The sequence below is a fragment of the Acartia tonsa genome, chromosome 5 (assembly GCF_053477335.1).
Source record: "Acartia tonsa isolate MP-2025a chromosome 5, ASM5347733v1, whole genome shotgun sequence".
Taxonomy (NCBI): domain Eukaryota; kingdom Metazoa; phylum Arthropoda; class Copepoda; order Calanoida; family Acartiidae; genus Acartia; species Acartia tonsa.
Window position 1 is genome coordinate 3184536 of NC_137264.1, and position 20007 is coordinate 3204542.

Below are 20007 nucleotides of genomic sequence, written 5' to 3' on the forward strand. Positions count from 1 at the left end.
CAATAAAGTTGGGGAAGCTTTTGTTGATAATTATACTACCGGCTATGCCCCTAGAGGTGCATTTTAATTAGACTGAAAGATCCCATTGACTTGTTTTTATTAAAGCTTAGATTACTCATTAATAATTAATGATAAATTAATTTGTGATTTATTGAAAGATAAGATTGATAAGAATTAACTAGGTAGTTGCTTCTCTGATTTTCAATAGCAAATGTCGATGTTTGTTACAGTGAGACCCACAAAAAAGTATTTTTTAGGTTTTACAGCCCCTATTTCTTAACTAATCATCTAAAGTAGCATACTATGTTCTTGTTCTCTAAAGAAAAACATTTAATTCCAGTGTATCAACGGAGATTTTTTAGGGCCAAAGTAGCAAATCTAAAATAATTTTTTACTTAATTTTGCTAAAAAAAAATTCGTTTCATTCAAAAAGTTACTTTTTCAGGTTCTGGGATTGCATTTAATTTTTTTTCAGACAAAATAAATATTAAAATGAGGCTTTATGTGGCCTTTGCCCTTCTACTGGGAATATTTCTGAGCAGCAGTCTAGTGGACTCAAGAAGGTCTGGTGGCGGCGGCGGCTTTGGCCGCTCATCCTCATCTGGAGGATTTTTCAGCCGCAGCAGGTAAATCTAAAAATAATAAACTGTTCAGAATACTTCGATTTTTATAGGTACAGGGCAATAGATAGTAAATTAGTTGGGAATAGTCCCTTTCGTGACATCGCACTTTAAGAGGGCGATTTGTCGTATTTTTAAAATGGCTTTTTATAGGTTATTTTAGGTTAGGTTAGGTTATATTGGGTTAGCTGATTGCCCCAAAGGGTTAGGTAATTGGCCCCGCAGGGTTAGAGCCCCCCTGCAGGGGTTTGAATAGGAGAAAACCTAGTGTGAAAAATACGAAGAATCGCCCCTTAAGGTGCGATGTCACGAAAGGGACTATACCCAATTAGTTTAACCAAATAATATCTACTAGCGGCTACGCCCCCCTTAGTGGGCGCTTGAGGAGGGCGGAGCTGAATTCGAAATTTTAATATTATATTTCAAAAGAAAAAGTAAAAAAAAAATTTGGAAGAGATTTTTTTCTTTATGGAATGTGGCCGGGGCGGATAAACATCCTGTTACTTTATTATAAGGAAACGTTAATACTTTATTGGAGTGAGTGGGGGTGTAATAGTTATTTCTTTCATCGTATTATAAACCGCTTTCCGCGGATAAAGAATGTACAATTATAGGAATAAAACCAGTTTTTTTAGCCCCGAGGTGCCGAAGGCACGGGCTAAAAAAGCTGGTTTTAATCTTATGATTGTACATTTTTGTATTCGTAGAAAGCGGTTTATAATACGATGCTAGACATAGTTTTTTCGTATGGATGAGAACCGGTTCCTATCCACTTGATTCGAATGAATACGAGAAAGCAGTTTCTATCCCTTAAATTCCAGGGAACAGGGATGCTATAAAGAAATCTTTTGTTATACAACATGTAACAAACTCTTGTGGTTTTCCTATTCTATAAGATTTTTAAAGGGGAAAAAGAAAGAGGTAAATTAATCTATTTTCTAATATATCTTTTAAAAGATTTTATTGCATGAATAATTTTGATTGCGTGTTGTAGTGCTTTTTTATTCATTTTTATCAATTTTTAATTTGCAAACTAATTGATATTCTAAAATTTTAAAAGTCAAATTTTGAATTAAAGCCTAATCTTCATGTATTATTATTCCACTCTTATTAGCATTTGTTCAGGCAGGTTTAAGGCTATTAACGCTATACTATATAATTTGACACATTTGTTCTAACTTCAGATCAAGTAGCAGCAGTAGCCGGGGATGGGGAGCTTCCAGCAGTGGTAGCAGCTACCCAAAACAACAGTGGGGAACTAACACGGGAGGTAAACAATATTTTTTTTTATCAAAACAGGTTATTGACTCGTTTCATGTTCAGTTGGACGTTAAATCTGCTATATGCAAGAACGCAGCAACGTATTCATAGCTAAATCATTGAAGAATAAAAGGCAGGAGGGACCGTTTGGATGTATTTTACACTGGTATTACTGGTTTTATAACCAAGTTTTCTTATTTTTTGGCTAAAAAAAACTTCGGGTACTTATAATGAAACAAGGATGACAACATCCATAAGTAGCGAAGCTCAAAAATTATGATTTGGTATCCGGAAAAAATGAACTTTATTGCAGTTTCATAAAAAACATTAAAATATAAAAATCACAAAACCTTGTAAGATTTATAACGTGAAAATCTAGGAATTGATCTAGCACCTCAGCAAATATTATTGAAACTTTGTGGGGATATGTAAATTGTGAACTTATTTTATCCCTAAAAATATCAGCCGTCTATCTCAAATAGGAGTAAAGAAAATCATGAAAACCTAAAAATCTAGGAATTGAACTAGCACACCAACCAGAAGTAAATCTCGATAAAATTTGATAAAAGTATGCAGAATTAAAAGTATTCATTCCCTTAAAATTTTAGCTGTCTTTGTTGAATAGGAGTTTAGAAAATTATGAAAACTTAAGAATGTAGGAATCGATCTTGCACCCCAACCAACTGACAGATCTTAATGAAACTCTATCTTTTATAGGAGCCGAGAAAATCACGTTTCCCCCTTTCTGTCTCATACGGACGGACGGACATTTCGAACTATAGAGTAGCTTCGCTACTAATTACTGTTTAGTACCAAATTTTTAAACTAATGATATTAATCCACAGAAGGGTTAATTTGTTTATTTTCATAGGGGATGAATAATAATTTCATTTATCGTCCTATGTCTTCTTACTTATTATCCCAGAAAAAAATGGGGTGAGGGGATGGATGGGGTATAATCCTTTTCGTGCTTAAGGGGCGATTCTTTGTATTTTTCACAGTAGGTTTTCTCCTATTTCTAGCAAAACCAAATATAACCTAACCTAACCTAAAATAACCTATAAAAAGCCATTTTAAAAATACGACGAATCGCCCCTTAAGGGGCGTTGCCACGAAAGGGACTATTCCCGATGTACGGAGCATTTTTTGGTAAAAAACGTACCTAAAACACAAAGGAACTGTACCATAAACTCTACAACGTTTTTTTTGTGACTGTTTAAATAATAAGGTTTTTTTTGGACAATTTTATAATCTAGAGCAGTAAATAAACTTATTCTAGTCTATGTATGATATAATATATAGCAATGGTACAGCTTGCTTAAGTACAGTTTACAACATTTAACAAAATATTAGGTACTTTAATTAAATATATTTAGTGAGCTAATATTAATGGATGGCTTTATCTTTCAATGGTTGTTTTGTTAAGTTGGTACAGTGAATGCTTTATTGTGTTGATTTTTTTGAGAATGATTATAGTAGAATTATGAATGTTTGAGGTGGTTTTACTCCTTTCCTAGTCAATTAAATGTTGGAGAGATTTAAAACAGAAGTTTTATAAAATATGCATGTTTAAAAAATATTTTTTACTAACACTAGGCAGCAGTGGTGGCAGCAGCTATCCTAAACAACAGTGGGGCGGTTCAGCTGCGGGTGGCAGCAATGTAGGCGGCAGCTATCCTAAACAACAGTATGGTAGCAATTATTACGGCTCAGGTGATTATGATAGTTATTGCAGGTTTTAGCCTAGGAACAGTTTGTAACGAGTTTTGTTCTACTTTTTAACTGCACCAAAATCAACTATGATTCAGATAAAAAAGCTGGTATTTTCTTGCTGATATCTGATAAAGGAATGTACTTTTTTTAATGTTTACCTCAATGAAAAACATTTTGTGCTTATGACAACTATAATTCTGAGGCCTTGGACGTTTATGTATGAACATTCATATTAAGGTTGTACTTTTGACAGTCATGAATTTTTAGGCATTTGGTTAATATGCCATAATACTGTACTTAGGGTAGTTTCACGAAGTGCATTTAACAAGTTTGATTGCAAGCATAAGTTACAAGAATACCATCTAATATTTTTTTATTTTTTATTACAATAAATAGCAAACAATGAGGCACCACTCAAATAGTCATCATGCTGTTTTTGATAAAACAGGACAGCAATTTATATTGCATATATTCAAAAAATATGATTTTCAAGTCTTGATATTTTTAAACTACCTGGTAGAAAATTGAAATTCTTTTAAATATATTTCTTAAACATGTAGTTTAAGCTATGAACAGAAAAAAAAGCAGTTCACTAAATTCAAGTTTAAATGCACTTCGTACAACTACATCTTTATTTATTTATAGTACTTGTAAAACTTATAGCATTAACTATTGAACTATTTTTTAACAGCATGGGCATCTTGTTAAAATCTTATATATGAGAACTGTTCAAATACAGGTGTACTTATGTTAGCTATACAATAAACCTGGAAGCCCTAAATGGGTCCTGTTTGAATATCATACTTCATATTATAATTAATTTAACTTTCAAGATGGTAGTGGATGAGAGCTTATATGTAATTTAAATTATATTAAGGTTCTTATGGAACTGGAGGTATCGGAGGTGGCGGTTTTGCCAGGCCAGGTAAAATTATTAAAAAGTATTTATTAAACAGAATATTCTAAATTTTATCCTTGTCCTTCCATTCGTCAGTAAGATATATTCAAGTTTATGATAATCGTCGCATTAATTATAAATCTTATATGTAATTCAAGATTTCTTTTGTGATAAAAGTAACAATTTATACCCATTTTTTATAAAAATATGTAGCGCGTAAATTTAAAAATGTATACTTTTATACATAATACTATCAAAGGTGAAGGGGCATAATAGCCTAGCACCATCCATAGGACTAAATTTAAAGTTAAAATAGTCTAAAACCTATGGGAATCTTCTCTTTAAAAAAGAACTCAATAATTTCAACAGTTATTGCGATCTTAAGCTTCAGACAAAAAAAAAAAATAATATTTTAAGTAGCAGTATTGATTTGTTATTTGAAATGGCAATCTTGCAATTGTATCATATGATTACATACTTTGATTTTATGTATGTTATCATCCTTGTCTTGTAGAACTTATATTATTTTCTTATTATACCAGGAACATATGGTAGCTATGGTAGTGCTGCCGCCGGCTCTAGTGCTTCTAAGTACAGCTACTCAGCTCCAGGTTATGGAACAAACTTTGGAACTAATTTTGCAGGTAAACCTGAGCTCTCCCCCCTCCTCCCTTAATTTAAACTTAAAAATAAAATTATATTTTAGCCAATGGAGTAAGGGAGGGGACAATGGGCAATTAATTCAATTTCAATTCAAAATGCCGCGCTGTGATTGGCTGAAATTCGGCTCACCCCGATCTGGCTCACCACTAAAATGATTTAAAGATCCAGCTAAACTAAATTATACAACTCTGTAAACATTTTCTTATGTAATCTTTTCAAAGAAAAATGCTTGGCAGTTTCCTTTAATTTCATTTAACTCAAATATATTTCACAGCGCGGCATTTTGAATTGAAATTGAATTAATTGCCCATTGTCCCCTCCCTTACTCCATTGGCTAAAATATAATTTTATTTTTAAGTTTGAATTAAGGGAGGAGGGGGGAGAGTTTCAGCCGTCATGAAAGATATTTGAGTTAAATGTCAAAAATTGAAATTAAAGGAAACTGCCAAGCATTTTTCTTTGAAAAGATTACATAAGAAAATGTTTACACAGTTGTATAATTTAGTTTGATTCATTATATGCTATTAAATTGAAAATGAGGTAAAGGGGTAGTTCTTTGTTTGCTTGTTTATTATTCCAGGTCAGGTTAGGTTAAATTAGGTACTGAGTAGCTCTGCAGGGTTAGTGCACGACATGTTTAGGCCCCTCGTAAAGGTTATGCATTGGACAACCCCCCAATCCTTTATTTTTAGTTTATTACAAAATTAAGGGGGGGGGGGGGTTATCAGTGTTCAACACCCTATAATATGTCTAATTAAGAGTAGGTAGCCCCGCAAGGTTAGTGTACTGTAGGTATTTATAGGCACAGTAGGACAACCCACCACCCTTATTTTCACTCACCCCCCTTTATTTTCAATCAATTTTAAAATTAAAGGGGGGGGGGGTATCAGTGTTCAACAGGTTCTTTGAGTGAAAGCCCCCTATAATATGTCTTTATTTAAGAGTAGGTACCCCCGCAAGGTTAGTTTACTGTAGGTATCTATAATAAGTCTAATTAAGAGTAGGTAGCCCCGCAGGGTTAGTGTACTGTAGGACAACCCACCCCCCTTATTTCACTCACCCCCCTTTATTTTCAATTTATTTCAAAAATAGGGGGGGGGGGGATCCATGCTCAAGAAGCACTACGAGTGAAAGCACCCCCGTATAATTTGTTTATTCAGGAGGAGTTGGTAGATATGGATCTGCTGGATCTGGACTAACTAAGAAAAAGCTTGGACTTGGTGTTGGTAAGGAATCCATGATTATCACTTTGTAAAAAGATAGGATGTCTATCTATCTGTCGAAACAATATGGTTCCCAGAAAGTTTTTAAAAGCGAAGTTTTTCTATAATTAGGTCCAGTCCGTCCGTACGCCTGGAACGGATAGTTTTAGGCATTGTCCTCTATAATCATTACCAGAATGTCCGTACGTCCATTTTGAACCTTTTGATTTTTAACCTTTTTAACAAAACATTTTATGTGATAAATTTTCCGATTGATCTGATTTTTGGAATACTGAATCCTAGGACAACAAAGTAAAATGTTATAACGAAGCATCTCTATAATTAAGTAGTGAAAATGTAAGTATGTCCTTTGTTATCCTGTATTTAAGCAGTTTTTCAACAAATTTACTCACCATTTTGTTTCGACAATTATTATTTGATTATTCAGTTCTGACACTCTACAAGTGTTAATGTTCGTTTGTCCTCCCGTTTCAGAGCTGTTTTAATGTTTTCATGCTTGTTTTTCTATTTACGATAATAGTCTCCCAATAAAATCGTCATTGACTAAGTATTACAAATGCCAAACATTTTTAATTGACTTTAAAAAAAAAATCTTAATGGGGGGATTAAGAAGGAACAAAATGAAGTTATGCAGTAATGTCAAGCTTTTTTTTTGTATATTAAATGGCAAAGTTAAATGGGCAAATTAAACTATTTTTATAATTTTGAACAACGGTGTACTTTTTATTATAATACCTTTAAAAAATAAAAAATAACTAGCTACTTTTTCCCTTTAAGACATGTGTGTCTGAATGCATCAAATATGATGGATGAAATCTTACATCTGTCTTATTATTTAACATGATATCAAATTGGCTTCTTTATTTTAACTTTCATAACAAGTATGTACATATATAAACATACATCAAAGAGCGATGCATAATAAGTAACATATTCTGTATACGTTTTGTTGAACTTCTTTAATCTTAAACACCTTATTGTATTCTATGTATGCCAATTAACTGTCCATTAGGTTCTCAGTAACCACATTGCTGATCAGTCTATTATGGTTTTAGGCTATTTATTGGGTGCCAGGTTAAAATTCCTATCATTCATACCGTCCCTTACAAAAAACGTCTTCGTTACCTTACCAAAACGATCCTAAGAAGAACTACGGGTGCAACCTTCAGAATTTAAGTTTATTTTATGTACATATATGTATAGATTTTTATAATAAGTATTAAAATCAGTTGAGTTATTAAAATTAAAAATAAAATATTGCATGATTTTATTTCATAATCTATTTTGACATTTGGAAAAGTTCTCAAATCTATAATCAAATATTTAAAAAATTTATGGTAAAGAAACCTTCAACTTTTAATATTTCTAAAAGTGATGTAATATGAGTTTTTATAAAATTTTCTTTTTATACATCTTTCTTGAAGTGTAAATGGAAAATAAAAAATTTCTGCCCTATAAGAAGAAAACAAAAGTGTTTTTTTGGCGGCAGCGGTAATTTCACTGTTTTTCCAATGTTACACATATTACCTCATTAAAACAACTTACATGCAAAATTTTATTGCTTTAACACTTGTACTGTTCTTTTGTGTTTTATATATGGTTATGAAAAGTATCTAATCCATAACCCCTTCCCATCTTTAAATCTACATAAGGGTTAATTTTGATTATCGTAATAGGAGTTGTATCAATTTATCATTAATAATCCTACCCCTTAAGATCTCTGTAATTACCTAATGTTTAAATTTCATTGTTTTCCTGAATAGACAGAACTCAACCTTCATCATTTTGTAGGTGCTGGTTTTCTTGGAGGAGCAGCTCTAGGTGTTGCAGGCAGTGTTGCAGCCATGAGTGTTTATCACAGGTAGGCATTTTTAAAATTTTCATAACATTTTTGAAGAATAAAATCTTCCTGCGTTTATTAAAGAATCCTACTTATCATTTCTCCAGCCAGATACTAGATATCCAGCATTAGAAATCAGCCGGATTTCTGGTATCCGGCCCAACCAAAGTACAAAAATTGTTGTACATGCATCAATATGGATCTTGGATTATGGTACTGGCAGTACAAACAGTTGCTATTGATGCATCAATACTGATCATGGAGTTATAAAAATGGATTTATTGAATATTATAGGTACTTGCAGTACAAACATTTACTGTACGTACATGCATCAATATGGATCTTGGAGTAGTAATATTAAATGAATTAAATATTATAGGTACTGGCAGTACAAACAGTTGTTGTACAATGTACATGCATCAAGACTGATCATGGATTTATGATAGACGTATTAAATACTATAAATACTAAATACTGGTAGTACAAACAGTTGTTGTACATGCATCTATGGATCATGGAATTATAATAATAGATATATCAAATATTATTGGTACTGGCAGTACAAACAGTTGCTGTACATGCATCTATAGATCATGGAATTGTAATAATAGATATATCAAATATTATAGGTACTGGCAGTACAAACAGTTGTTGTACATGCATCAATATGGATCATGGAATAATAATGGCTACAATAATTATGTTGGAGGTAAGGTTTTTTTATTCTGGTAAAAATCTACTTTTCTGGTTTCTTTATTGGTCTGTAATAATGCAAACAATGTTTTAATGGTAATATTCTTTTTTGTTGTTAATTAAAGTCCTTTCATTATTAATGTTTTGTTTTGTTTTAAAATAAATAATTTGCACTGCACATTTATTGTAAAAATAGATAATTTATTTTAGCTTTCCTTATCAAATTGTCAAAATATTATTTATAATAAACTCTTAACTCAAGGGGTAGGGAGGGGGCAATGGACTGTAAATTACAATGGTATCCAAAGTTTTATAACCATTTTATCCCTTTCCATGGCTTAAAAACATCAAATGAAAGAAAATGGCACCTGATAATCTTACCTATAGAATTTAGGAACTACTTGAAGGCTGTTCCTTAAAATCAACTGTTTCATGACACAAAGTGCATCTGCTTATTGTCAAACGGTCATGGCTTTGAGTCTAGGCCAAAAAATACCTCTTTGACTCATGGACATACTGAAGAGTAGTTGTGCTACTAAATAAGAAAGTAATACAGTTATGACAATAAGAATATAAGTGCCAAAACCCAAAAAAAATTAAGATATAGTACATGAATTAAATATGATGATATTCAATAGCTTTGTAAGATATGCTATCCAATGGACAAAGTCTTCCTTGTTTCTCTAATTATATTACCGAAGCACCAAGGCATTAAAAATAATTTGTAAAACTATTTATATAGAAAATTGATGACGCAATGAAAGTTTTCACTACTTTACAACTAGGAGCAAGTGACAGATATTCAGATATTATAATCATGTTATGTATGTAAGTAAATTAAACGTTGCAATGGTATTCTTATGTTATTTTTGTGTATCTTTATGAAGTGACTGTCAAAACAGATTTTTTTATTTAAAAAATTACTTATTTGCAACTCAAACAGACAGACAAACGGACAGACAAACCCATAGGTGCTACCATTATTGCACACAAGTATTATAAAATTAAAATTGGTGAATAACAATCTCTATTTCTGCCTACAACTTAGCAACTCAGTTATTTCCCTGCCTTTATATTTATGGTAAATTCCCTTTTTCCTCAAGATAATTGTCCTTGGTTGTGGTCGGGGGAAAGTATTAAGTAGGAAAAAAATAAATATTAAAGCAAGGAAACTTATGGGATAAGACAATGGACGATAAATATATAACCATAACCAATGATTAACCCTTCTGTTGATTAGAGTAATTAGTCGAAAGGTTAGAACACTACTAGAATGAACTAATGGATCGAAATTTAAATAATGTCTCCAAATTTTTTATTCAACGAATAAGTGATTATAAAACTTTGGGTACAAGTGAAATTTACAGTCCAATATCCGGTCCTACGACAAACGCAGGAGTCCCAAACGTCGGAGTGGACACTAAACCTAACCTAACCTATTTTAGACCATCTTATAAGTTTTTTAAATGCCTAACCCCTGCGGGGGGCTTATTTGTTCATTCATATCTAACCCTAACCTAATCTGTATATAAATACTTAATAAAATTGATATTTTAACACTCCTAGTCCTGCGTTTGTCCACTCCGACGTTTGGGACTCCTTCGTTTGTCCTGGAACCCAATATCCTCTTCTCCCTGGATGTAAGTATTAAGAAATAATAAATTGAAGTTAAGCATAGTAGACATAAGCCAAACAAACATACATCTACAAAAGAGGCAGGGTGTCTGCGTGTCTGGTTGTCTGTAGTTGTCATTATGCCTTGTATTTAGCTTCGCTTTCTTGTATATTGTATTTCTTTTTCGTTTTTCTAAAGACTTGATACAGGCTATATATGGCCTGAGCTGGATTTTAAAATCATTTTAGTGGTGAGCCAGATCGGGGTGTGCCAACTTTCCACCAATGCAATGAGAGCACAGCATTTTATAAAATGCCGCGCTGTGATTAACTGAAATTCGGTTCACCCCGATCTGGCTCACCACTAAAATGATTTAAAGATCCAGCTCTGTAGTGTAGGTTAAAATTACATATTTTATCATTTTAGTCTTTGGCAAACAAATGGCATACAATTTTAGATATCGAGTTTAAAATGCAAAAGTAACACAGATATCAAATTCATTTAACATGTTCTCTCATTCGTTAGGGTTGTACAAACAAGCGGTGACCAAATTTTTCCTCCAATAATTTTAAACTAGAATTTCCGTCCTTCCATACAAACGGTCAGCTGTTTGTCCATTAGAATCCTTTTAATGACCGAAATAGTCTTTTCTCGTATTCATTCGAATCCGGTGGATAGGAACCGGTTCTCATCCATACGAAAAAACTATGTCTAGCATCGTATTATAAACCGATTTCTACGAATATATAAATGTACACTCATAAGATTAAAACCAGTTTTTTTAGTTTGTGCCTTCGGCACCTCGGGGCTAAAAAAACTAGTTTTAATCTCATAATTGTACTTTCTATATCCGCGGAAAGCCGTTTATAATACGATGCGAGAAATAACTTTTCTTCGTATTTCTGCTTTGTTCCCAGTTTTATGCACAAACAAGGATGTCACCATCCAAGCCAAGATCTGGAACGGTGGGACAAACGAACACTAACACTTGTAGAGTGTCAGAGCTGAATATGCAAAATATGGATTATAATTCTGAAACAAATTTTTAAGTAAAATTGTTGTAAAACTGCTTAAATACAAGATAATTTTTCTGGAAATAATTATATTTTAATGGCTTGAATATAGAGATGCTTTGCTTATAACTTTGTACTTTGTTGTCTTATGAATCAGTATTCCAAAAATCAGATCAATCGAATAATTATATCACATACAAATTTGCTCTTTAAAAAGTTAAAAATCAACGTGTTTAAAATGGACGTATGAACATCCTGGTAACGATAATAGAGTTGCAACGCTTTCTAAATCGTACCTAGCTACTAAAAAAGTCATGATGCAAAGTTTGAAACCGATAGGACAATTGTAACATGCCTAAATGAACGAAAAGAGCTAACCGGTGCGGAAGGACGGACTAACGGACGGACCGACCCTAATTATAAAAAAGCTTCGCTATTGAAAAAGTGTTAATGTACAAATATTAGTAGCAGAGCAGTTTAAGGCAGGTATTATCACTGTACGTACAAGTTAAGATGATATTTTCGTACTTCATGTGTTTTAGACAGCGTCAATAAACAAATCTAACAGTTGGGGGTGTCGTATAAGAGCCTTTGTCATTGACATCTCTTCTTACTGGAGATGTTACTGCTGCTATGTCTGGCTGGTGACATAAGTATTAAGAGTAATGCTTGTAAACGCCACTCAGTTAGGATCTTTAGATAAAGGTCAAGTTGTTAGTTATTTGTTGGATTACCATATTTTCCTGAATGTTAGAATGCTTGGAGACTTGCAGTTAAAGATCATCATGCCCTGTAGATCTTATAGATAGGACAATGGGCATAAACTATGTATCTTACCCTTTTAAAGTTATTGACAATGTTTCCTAATTTTAGGAGTCTGTTTCGGAGGGTGTCCCCTGAACTCATTCTGTCAGTTTGGATTCTGCGAGTGTGGCCCAGGATTTGAGCGCAGGTTTGGCCGCTGCTGGAGACCAACTGATGACTGGAGACAAGGTTAGTTGCATTTTGTTTGGAGGGGGGGGGGGGGGGGGGATAAAATGGTGGAGGTAAAATCTCAAACTTTGATCTTGAGATGTCAAAAAATTTTCTGATTTTCAAGAACCAAGGCTTGGACATCCTTGTGACTGATGGTAGGATTTGATTATCAAGTGCGTTTTTAAAGTCAAACTAACAATATTAATTATTTTGCAACCGTTGCATAAATTTCATAGGAACAAACATTAAATTATTTATTTCTAAACCATACCAAACCATATTATGCATTTGTATTTATTATAATCCTTATTCATATTATAACTAAGTTCATTTCTAATTAAAAAAAAAGAATTTAGTAATTATACAGCTTTATAATATTAAGACGCTTACATATTTATACAGTCAGTAGAAATGCAGTTACTCCATTTACCTTTATTTTGTAGTTACAACTATCAATTCATTTCAGCTCGCATTGCCGACCCATTTGTGGTGTGTCGTGACAACAGTGACTGCCAGAGGATGGACATGAATCTCATCTGTAACACCAACAAGACTGTGCAACAGGGCGGAAGGTAAGTTATTGGAGATGCGAGATCTAAGTTTCAAAATACTTTGAAGATACAGACAAATCTTTTATAGAAATGCTTTGCATCTAGATCAATTTATTTATACCCTACTATGAATTGGTACTATATAAGATATTAGTCCACCTTTGATTGACAGTTCAACAAGGCGGAAGGTAAGTTAGCATTTCTTAATGGAGTAATAAGATGTATGTATGTTTGTTTATTTGGCTCAATAACAGCTGAGTATCCACGTGGATATTCAGCTACTATTGGGGTCATTTTTGGATACTCAGCTACCATTGGGAAAATGTATGGATATTCAACTACCATTGCATTGGGGGAAAAAAGTTTTTAAACAATTATTTTGGTTATACATGTTAGAATTGTCCTATCGATTTAATACAAAAGGTACGATTTAGGAAGCGTAGCATCTCTATAATAGAAAGTCCGTAAGCCAATTTTAAACATGTTGCTTTCATACCTTTTTAACATTTTTTTTTTATATAATGTAATAAATGAAAGCAAAGTTTTTCTACATTTCTAGAAATTATATCTCTTTAAAATCGTGGCTTTATGGATTTTTGGTCTTTCGCTTTTAGTGGTTTTCCTATTTTCCTTCTTGAAATATGAGTGGCGAAATATCTCGCTATCCACTAAACTGATATAGTTTTCTTTTTTGAGTACGAAATAGGCCCGGGGAGTTTTTTTGGGGGGAGGGTTCCTTCACTCTCCCAAAAGGAATGGCCCTCGCAAAATTTACCCCTTTTCCCCCAAATTCTATTGGCCTCTAGGTGCATACCTACCGCAAGTAAAATTGTAAAAAAAATATCAAGAAATTATATAGATTTTGATTTTCAGATGTGAATGTAGAGAGGATATGAGATGGAATGAACGGGAGAGTGAATGTCAGCTCTACCTGGATGTTGACTGTTCTAGCATCACTTATGACACTAAACCTTCTCCAAGTAAGAGTTTTAAAGTTTTCCGCTTATCAATATTAACTTTAAAAAGTTTATATTTTTATTAAATGTAATTAGGCTTTTTTTTGTTAAGATTCTATTTACCCTTTATCCTTTCTAAACAATTTCTAACATAAAATAGTTTGACACTTCCGTGAGAATTTTCACCTTTCTGGAAAGTTCTTGAACGAATTGATTAAAGGGATGAGTAGGTTGCGCTAAAAATCCATGAAGGTGTGAGTTTTAAGGCTTAAAAATAGTAGTAGAACGATAATATTCACTAAATATGTGTATTTTTTATTGAAAAGAACTGCAGACAAAATTAAAAAAGAAAAAGTTAACATAAATTTTTATCGTTCTTCTACTATTTTTAACTGTTTTTGTTACGGAACCTACTCCTTCCTTAATTGATTAAATTTATTCTGAACAATAAAGATATTTTCTTTAGTTGTTCTTGAGGCCGTGAATGCTACCCTAGAGAAGATCAACTCAACTACTACGGAAGCACCAACAACCACAACAACAACTTTGTCAACAACTGAATCTACAACAAGTGTTTCTACAGAAGCTTCACCAGAGTCCTCTAGTGTTTCTTCAGGTTAGATCATTATTTCATGGCAAAAATAGATACTTTTCTATCTATAATACAAAGTAGAACGATGTCTGTCTGTTTGTTTGTTTGTCTGTTTGTTTGTAGCGAAGGATCTCGCTAACCGATGAACCGATCGGGTTCTCCTTTACAGGGTAGCTTCTCATAGGTCCCGGGAAGGTTTATAACTATTTTCTTGGGGGGTGGGACACCCCCAACCCCCAAAAAAATTAAAAATATCCCCACCCAAAAAAAAATTTCTTTTCAAAACTAAAATTAAAATAGTGGGGTCGACTAATTTATTGTTTAAATCTAAATTACGAAAAATTGGTTTGATTAAACCTCTTGGGACAAAGCCCCTAGAGGCTAGGGGCGAAGCCGCTAGTCGTATTATACAAAGTAGTAAGCTTTTTTTGTCTGAAGCGAAGGATCTTGCTAACTTCTGAACCAACATGAATCTCATTTACAGTGATGCTTCTTATAGGTCCTGAGATGGTTTTAGGTTAATCTATTTTCATATATAAGTCTAGGTATGGTTTTAGGCTATTTTTCTGCGCTTCCATACCACTTCAAATAGAGAGTCCCTTGATGATAGGGGCATAGCTGCTAGTTAATTATAAGAAGAAGCGGTTTCCACTGATAATCGAGTATTTATTTAACATACTTGGTCTATTTCCTCATCTTTTTCTTATATTTCAATAGATTATTTTAAGTTTATGTGATTTTATTTTTATTTTCAGCATCCGTTTTCCCCCTCCGTATTACCTAGTTAATAGATTATTAATGATCAATACTATTAAGCAGCTAAACTCCTTAAATTTCATTCATAGAACTAACCCTTTTTATTCACTAAGAGGGAAGTTCTAACTCTGAATCCACAACGACCACCACTACTACCACAACAACAACAGCAACTGTTGATCCCAAGGCATTGGAAGAAAACCAGAAGAAAATCAATGAAACTCTGTCAAACAGTTTGCTCAGCAGTATAGGTAATTATTTTGTATTTTTTGGGAATGTGGGGGTTTGTTTTTTTGATTGTTTGATTAGCCATAGTTTCGTAGAGTTTGGACCTAAGACTCCTGGAGTATATTGAGACACTTTTGTATAGCTACCAGGGCCAGCTTAAGCTCCACGTTCACGTATGACTTGACACGCTGTCTCATGAGAGCTCCTCGTTATTACCTCACCCTCGACAGAATGGCAGGTGTTCCAGATTAGGTCACCGTAATGAATGGCACTCTCATTAGAGGAGCCTGGGATGTGGGGGTTAAATGAGAATTAGGAATTGTAACTTTTAGTTTCAATGGGGTATGGATGGCGTGGAATATGCTCTCCAATTTGGGATGAGATTCAACCAAAGGGGGACATAATAGGGGGGGGGGGGAAGTCGTCAATCCCACCTCCAATTTTTGTATTAAAAAGTGGGGGAGTTTACTTTTTCTAGGGGACGATTTTTCCTGTTAGGATGGTGATAAATAGTTATAAACCTTCCCAGAAACTATGAGAAGCTTTACTGTTAAAGTACCCGGAGCTTATTTATTTTTTACAGAATACCTTTCCTGTGATTGGCAGGTGTCCTAATTTTAATTTACCCTAATTAGTGGGTCTTTAAATTAATGCGTTAAAATAAAAATAGATATGTATGTAATTGAAAGTTAACCAAGTAAGTTCTATAAAATTACCTAAACTGTAACTATATAAAGTCTTCGATGTTTTCTTAAGGTTGCGTGATTTTTCTTCTTTATTTTTCTATTTAGATCCTAAGAAAGCAAGTGAGAAGGACATAAAGGAAGCTTACTGCCGCGACATTGACACTTTCAGTTGGGAGTTTGCTAATGCCCAGCCGCTGAGAAGCTCAGCTGCTTTTATCCGTCACCAGATGGCGGCCCTGGTGGTGCCAACGGCTATTCTGTGTGCCATTAATTTGCTGCTATAATAATGGCCAATAAGGTAATATAACATTTTTTCTCGTATTTATTCGAATCCGGTGGATAGGAACCGGTTCTCATCCATACGCAAAAACTATGTCTAGCATCGTATTATATCCAGCTTTCTACGAATATAAAAATGTACAATCATAAGGCTAAAAAACTGGTTTTAATCTTATAATTGTACATTCTATATCCGCGGAAAGCCGTTTATAATACGATGCGAGAAATAACTATTATAATATTAAAATAATATTATTGCAATGTTGTGTAACAAAAAGTGCATCCATCCATTAATACTAATAGCGCAGCATAGAGACAAATCCAACGAATATGAATGCGTTTTTATAAAACTTTGGGTATCCTAAAATGTACATTCCTGGGTTCCAGGACAAACGCAGGAGTCCCAAACGCAGAAGTGGACAAACGCAGGAGTGTTAAAATATTAATTTAATTTAGTATTTCTATACAGATTAGGTTAGGTTAAGATATGAATGTACAAATAAGCTCCCTGCAGGGGTTAGGCGTTAAGAATACCTAAAAGATGGTCTAAAATAGGTTAGGTTAGGTTGTGTCCACTCCTGCGTCTGTCCACTCCTGCTTTTGCGACTCCTGCGTTTGTCCTAAGACCCATTCCTGATCTTATACTGATTCCCACAGTTTATAAACATGCTCTTTCATCCGTTGGCTAAAAACTCTTGGTACCTTTTTAAAATCTTGATTGATTTACGATTGAACACTAGTAATGTATAATCTTTAATGTATTGTACATTAATGGTTGTACATCAATTAAGCATCTATTGTCATATCTCCTCAGACTCCTGCTCGATCCTTTTATACATTTTCTCTTATTCATTCGAATCCGGTGGATAGGAACCGGTTCTCATCCATACGAAAAAACTATGTCTAGCATCGTATTATATCCAGCTTTCTACGAATATAAAAATGTACAATCATAAGATTAAAGCCAGTTTTTTTTAGCCCGTGCCTTCGGCACCTCGGGGCTAAAAAACTGGTTTTAATCTTATAATTGTACATTTTATATCCTCGGAAAGCCGTTTATAATACGATGAAAGAAATAACTATTAACTATTTTCTAATAATTTTTTGTTTTAGACAAATCCTTTCTGTGATGTATTAATTTTGTGAAGAAAAGGAACTAAACCGTCCAAAAAAAGAAGCATTTATATCAAATTATGATAGCTGAATTAATCCAATCATATTGATTTATAGAAATATTAACCACTTAAATTGTTTTGAAAGCTCTATATTTATAAGATATAATATAATTACGCAAATAAGATTAAGATTACTTTATTTTAAGTACGTTTTGTTGATTATTATAACGTTATTTTTTTGGATTTTTTTTATTTAAATACATGTTTGATAATAATTCCTGAAACCCTCGTGTAAACCACAGAGCCCCTCCCTTCCCTTTTTTTTTTTATCTTGTAAGAAGTTATTTTAGTTCCGTGGTGAGCTTTAACCCTGCGGGACCGGAGCCCTCAAAGCCTTTAACAATAGACAAGCATAAAAATTTCTATTCTAATGTTTTCTGTGGTTCACTTGTACTAAACAGTTACAATTAAACAAAATACTTATTTTCTGTAAAAAAAACAATATATTTTGATTATAAATCATTTGTAATATTTAGACCTGACGTATTATATTCATATTTTTGTAAAATTATATGTATTATTCTTACTCAATAAATTATTATATAAAATGATAAGTTTTTTATTTTGTTATTTTTTCATTCTTTAATCCCCTACTAAATTTGAATTTCTAGATAAATGCTACAAAGAAATATATTTTTGTTTCAGTAAATTAATTATTAGAAAGGATAGTTAAACAAAATTCATTTGGGTTTGAATTTTGATAGATTTAAAAAAGTTACAATTATAACATACATTTTCTGGCTTAATTAAGTCGACTGATATCTGCTGGATTAGAACCGGTTCTAAGATATACTAAAATATCCTGTATCATATTTCTAAGAGCAACAAGTTAAAAATCCTAAAACTACAAAGTATCATATGAATAGGGGCCAACATAACTATAAGTAATCTTTTTATTTGCATTTTACTGTCTGCGGACAGCTGTCACTAATTTATAATGCAATAAAATAGAAATATATATGAAATTAAGGCATCTTATGTTTTTGTAAAGATACTTATATTACTAAAAGACGTATTTTATAACATCGTCTGCAAATAAATAAGGATTGTTGTTGTCTTTTTTAAAAGCGAAGCTTTTCTATAATTAGGTTCGGTCCGTCCGTACGTCCGTAACTTTTTTCGTTAATTTTGGCATGTTAGAATTGTCCTATCGATTTCAAATTTTGCATGGTGATTCCTTTAATAGTTAGGTACGATTTAGAAAGCGTAACAACTCTATAATCATTACCAAAATGTCCGTACGTCCATTTTAAACATGTTGATTTTTTTTTATTTTTTAAACAACAAATTTTTATGTGATCTAATCATTGGATTGATCTGATTTTTGGTATATTGATTCCTGGGATAACAAAGTATAATGTAATAAGCGATGCAACTCTTTAATCAAGTCTTGAAAATGTAAGTATGTCCATAAACATTATCCTGTATCCAGCAATTTTTTCACAAATTTACATACAATTTTGCTTTGACTCTTATACATTTATATTATGATTATTCAGTTCTAACACTATACAAGTGTTAATGTCCGTTTGTCCTACCGTTTCAGTGCTTCGCTTTTATGGATGTTGTCATCCTTGTTTTTGTAATCGCTGTGTGTGCTGTATTGTAGTTTGGCAGTTATTTCATTCTGAAATAATATTCTTTTGAATTGAAATACTCTTATAAAAAAATTAACGTATATAAAGCTCTCCTGAAAGTCAGAACCGAATTCGAAATTCATAGATCACTAGATAATAGTTATTTCTCGCATCATATTATAAACGGCTTTCCGCGGATATAAAATGTACAATTATAAGATTAAAACCAGTTTTTTTTAGCCCCGATGTATATTCGTAGAAAGCTGGATATAATACGATGCTAGTCATAGTTTTTTCGTATGGATGAGAACCGGTTCCTATCAACCGGATTCGAATAAATACGAAAAAAAATAAATATTTGTTTATTTCTCTCATATTGGTATTATTAAACTTTATAAAAATCTCTTTGAACATAATACAGGAAAAGACGACCTTTAGCACCAAGTTTTTTTTCTGTTACGGTTTATATTTTATCAATACAAATGTTGTCTGTATATTGAATATTCGTTTTAAAGATATTACTGGACAGACAGGCATACATCAAGCTACTTTCTTATTAGGGTTCATTAAAATAAAAATTTTATTAGATTGATAATAATGCTTTTGAACACTAGCACATCAAAAGAAAGATTAATTATACTTTTTTGGTGGTTTCGCTTAAAGTGCCTTATCGAGCACAAATTAACTAGTTTAG

At 32.8% G+C, this 20007-nt stretch overlaps 1 protein-coding gene across 2 annotated transcripts; it reads left to right on the plus strand.

The window, feature by feature from the left end:
* The first annotated feature begins 453 nt into the window (after window positions 1-453).
* Window positions 454-18285, plus strand: LOC145318545 (uncharacterized). 2 transcript variants are annotated; one of them, XM_080159891.1, is made up of 15 exons: window positions 454-626; window positions 1805-1890; window positions 3477-3593; window positions 4471-4518; window positions 5034-5135; window positions 6315-6380; window positions 8169-8238; window positions 8847-8926; window positions 12412-12531; window positions 12980-13085; window positions 13938-14044; window positions 14487-14636; window positions 15482-15619; window positions 16388-16580; window positions 17675-18285. In XM_080159891.1, the coding sequence occupies exons 1-14, from the start codon at window positions 493-495 to the stop codon at window positions 16564-16566; spliced, it is 1503 nt and encodes a 500-aa protein (XP_080016017.1). In that variant the 5' UTR covers window positions 454-492; the 3' UTR covers window positions 16567-16580; window positions 17675-18285. The 2 variants fall into 2 exon arrangements, with proteins under 2 accessions (XP_080016017.1, XP_080016018.1); XM_080159892.1 differs by lacking the exon at window positions 3477-3593.
* The last annotated feature ends 1722 nt before the right edge of the window (window positions 18286-20007 follow it).

Excerpts from the sequence above, each read along its gene's own strand:
- LOC145318545 (XM_080159891.1), top strand. The coding sequence starts at position 493 with ATGAGGCTTTATGTGGCCTTTGCCCTTCTACTGGGAATATTTCTGAGC. Across the intron at positions 4,519-5,033 it reads TGGCGGTTTTGCCAGGCCAG|GAACATATGGTAGCTATGGT; the intron begins GTAAAATTATTA and ends TTATTATACCAG. Across the intron at positions 14,637-15,481 it reads GTCCTCTAGTGTTTCTTCAG|AGGGAAGTTCTAACTCTGAA; the intron begins GTTAGATCATTA and ends TTATTCACTAAG.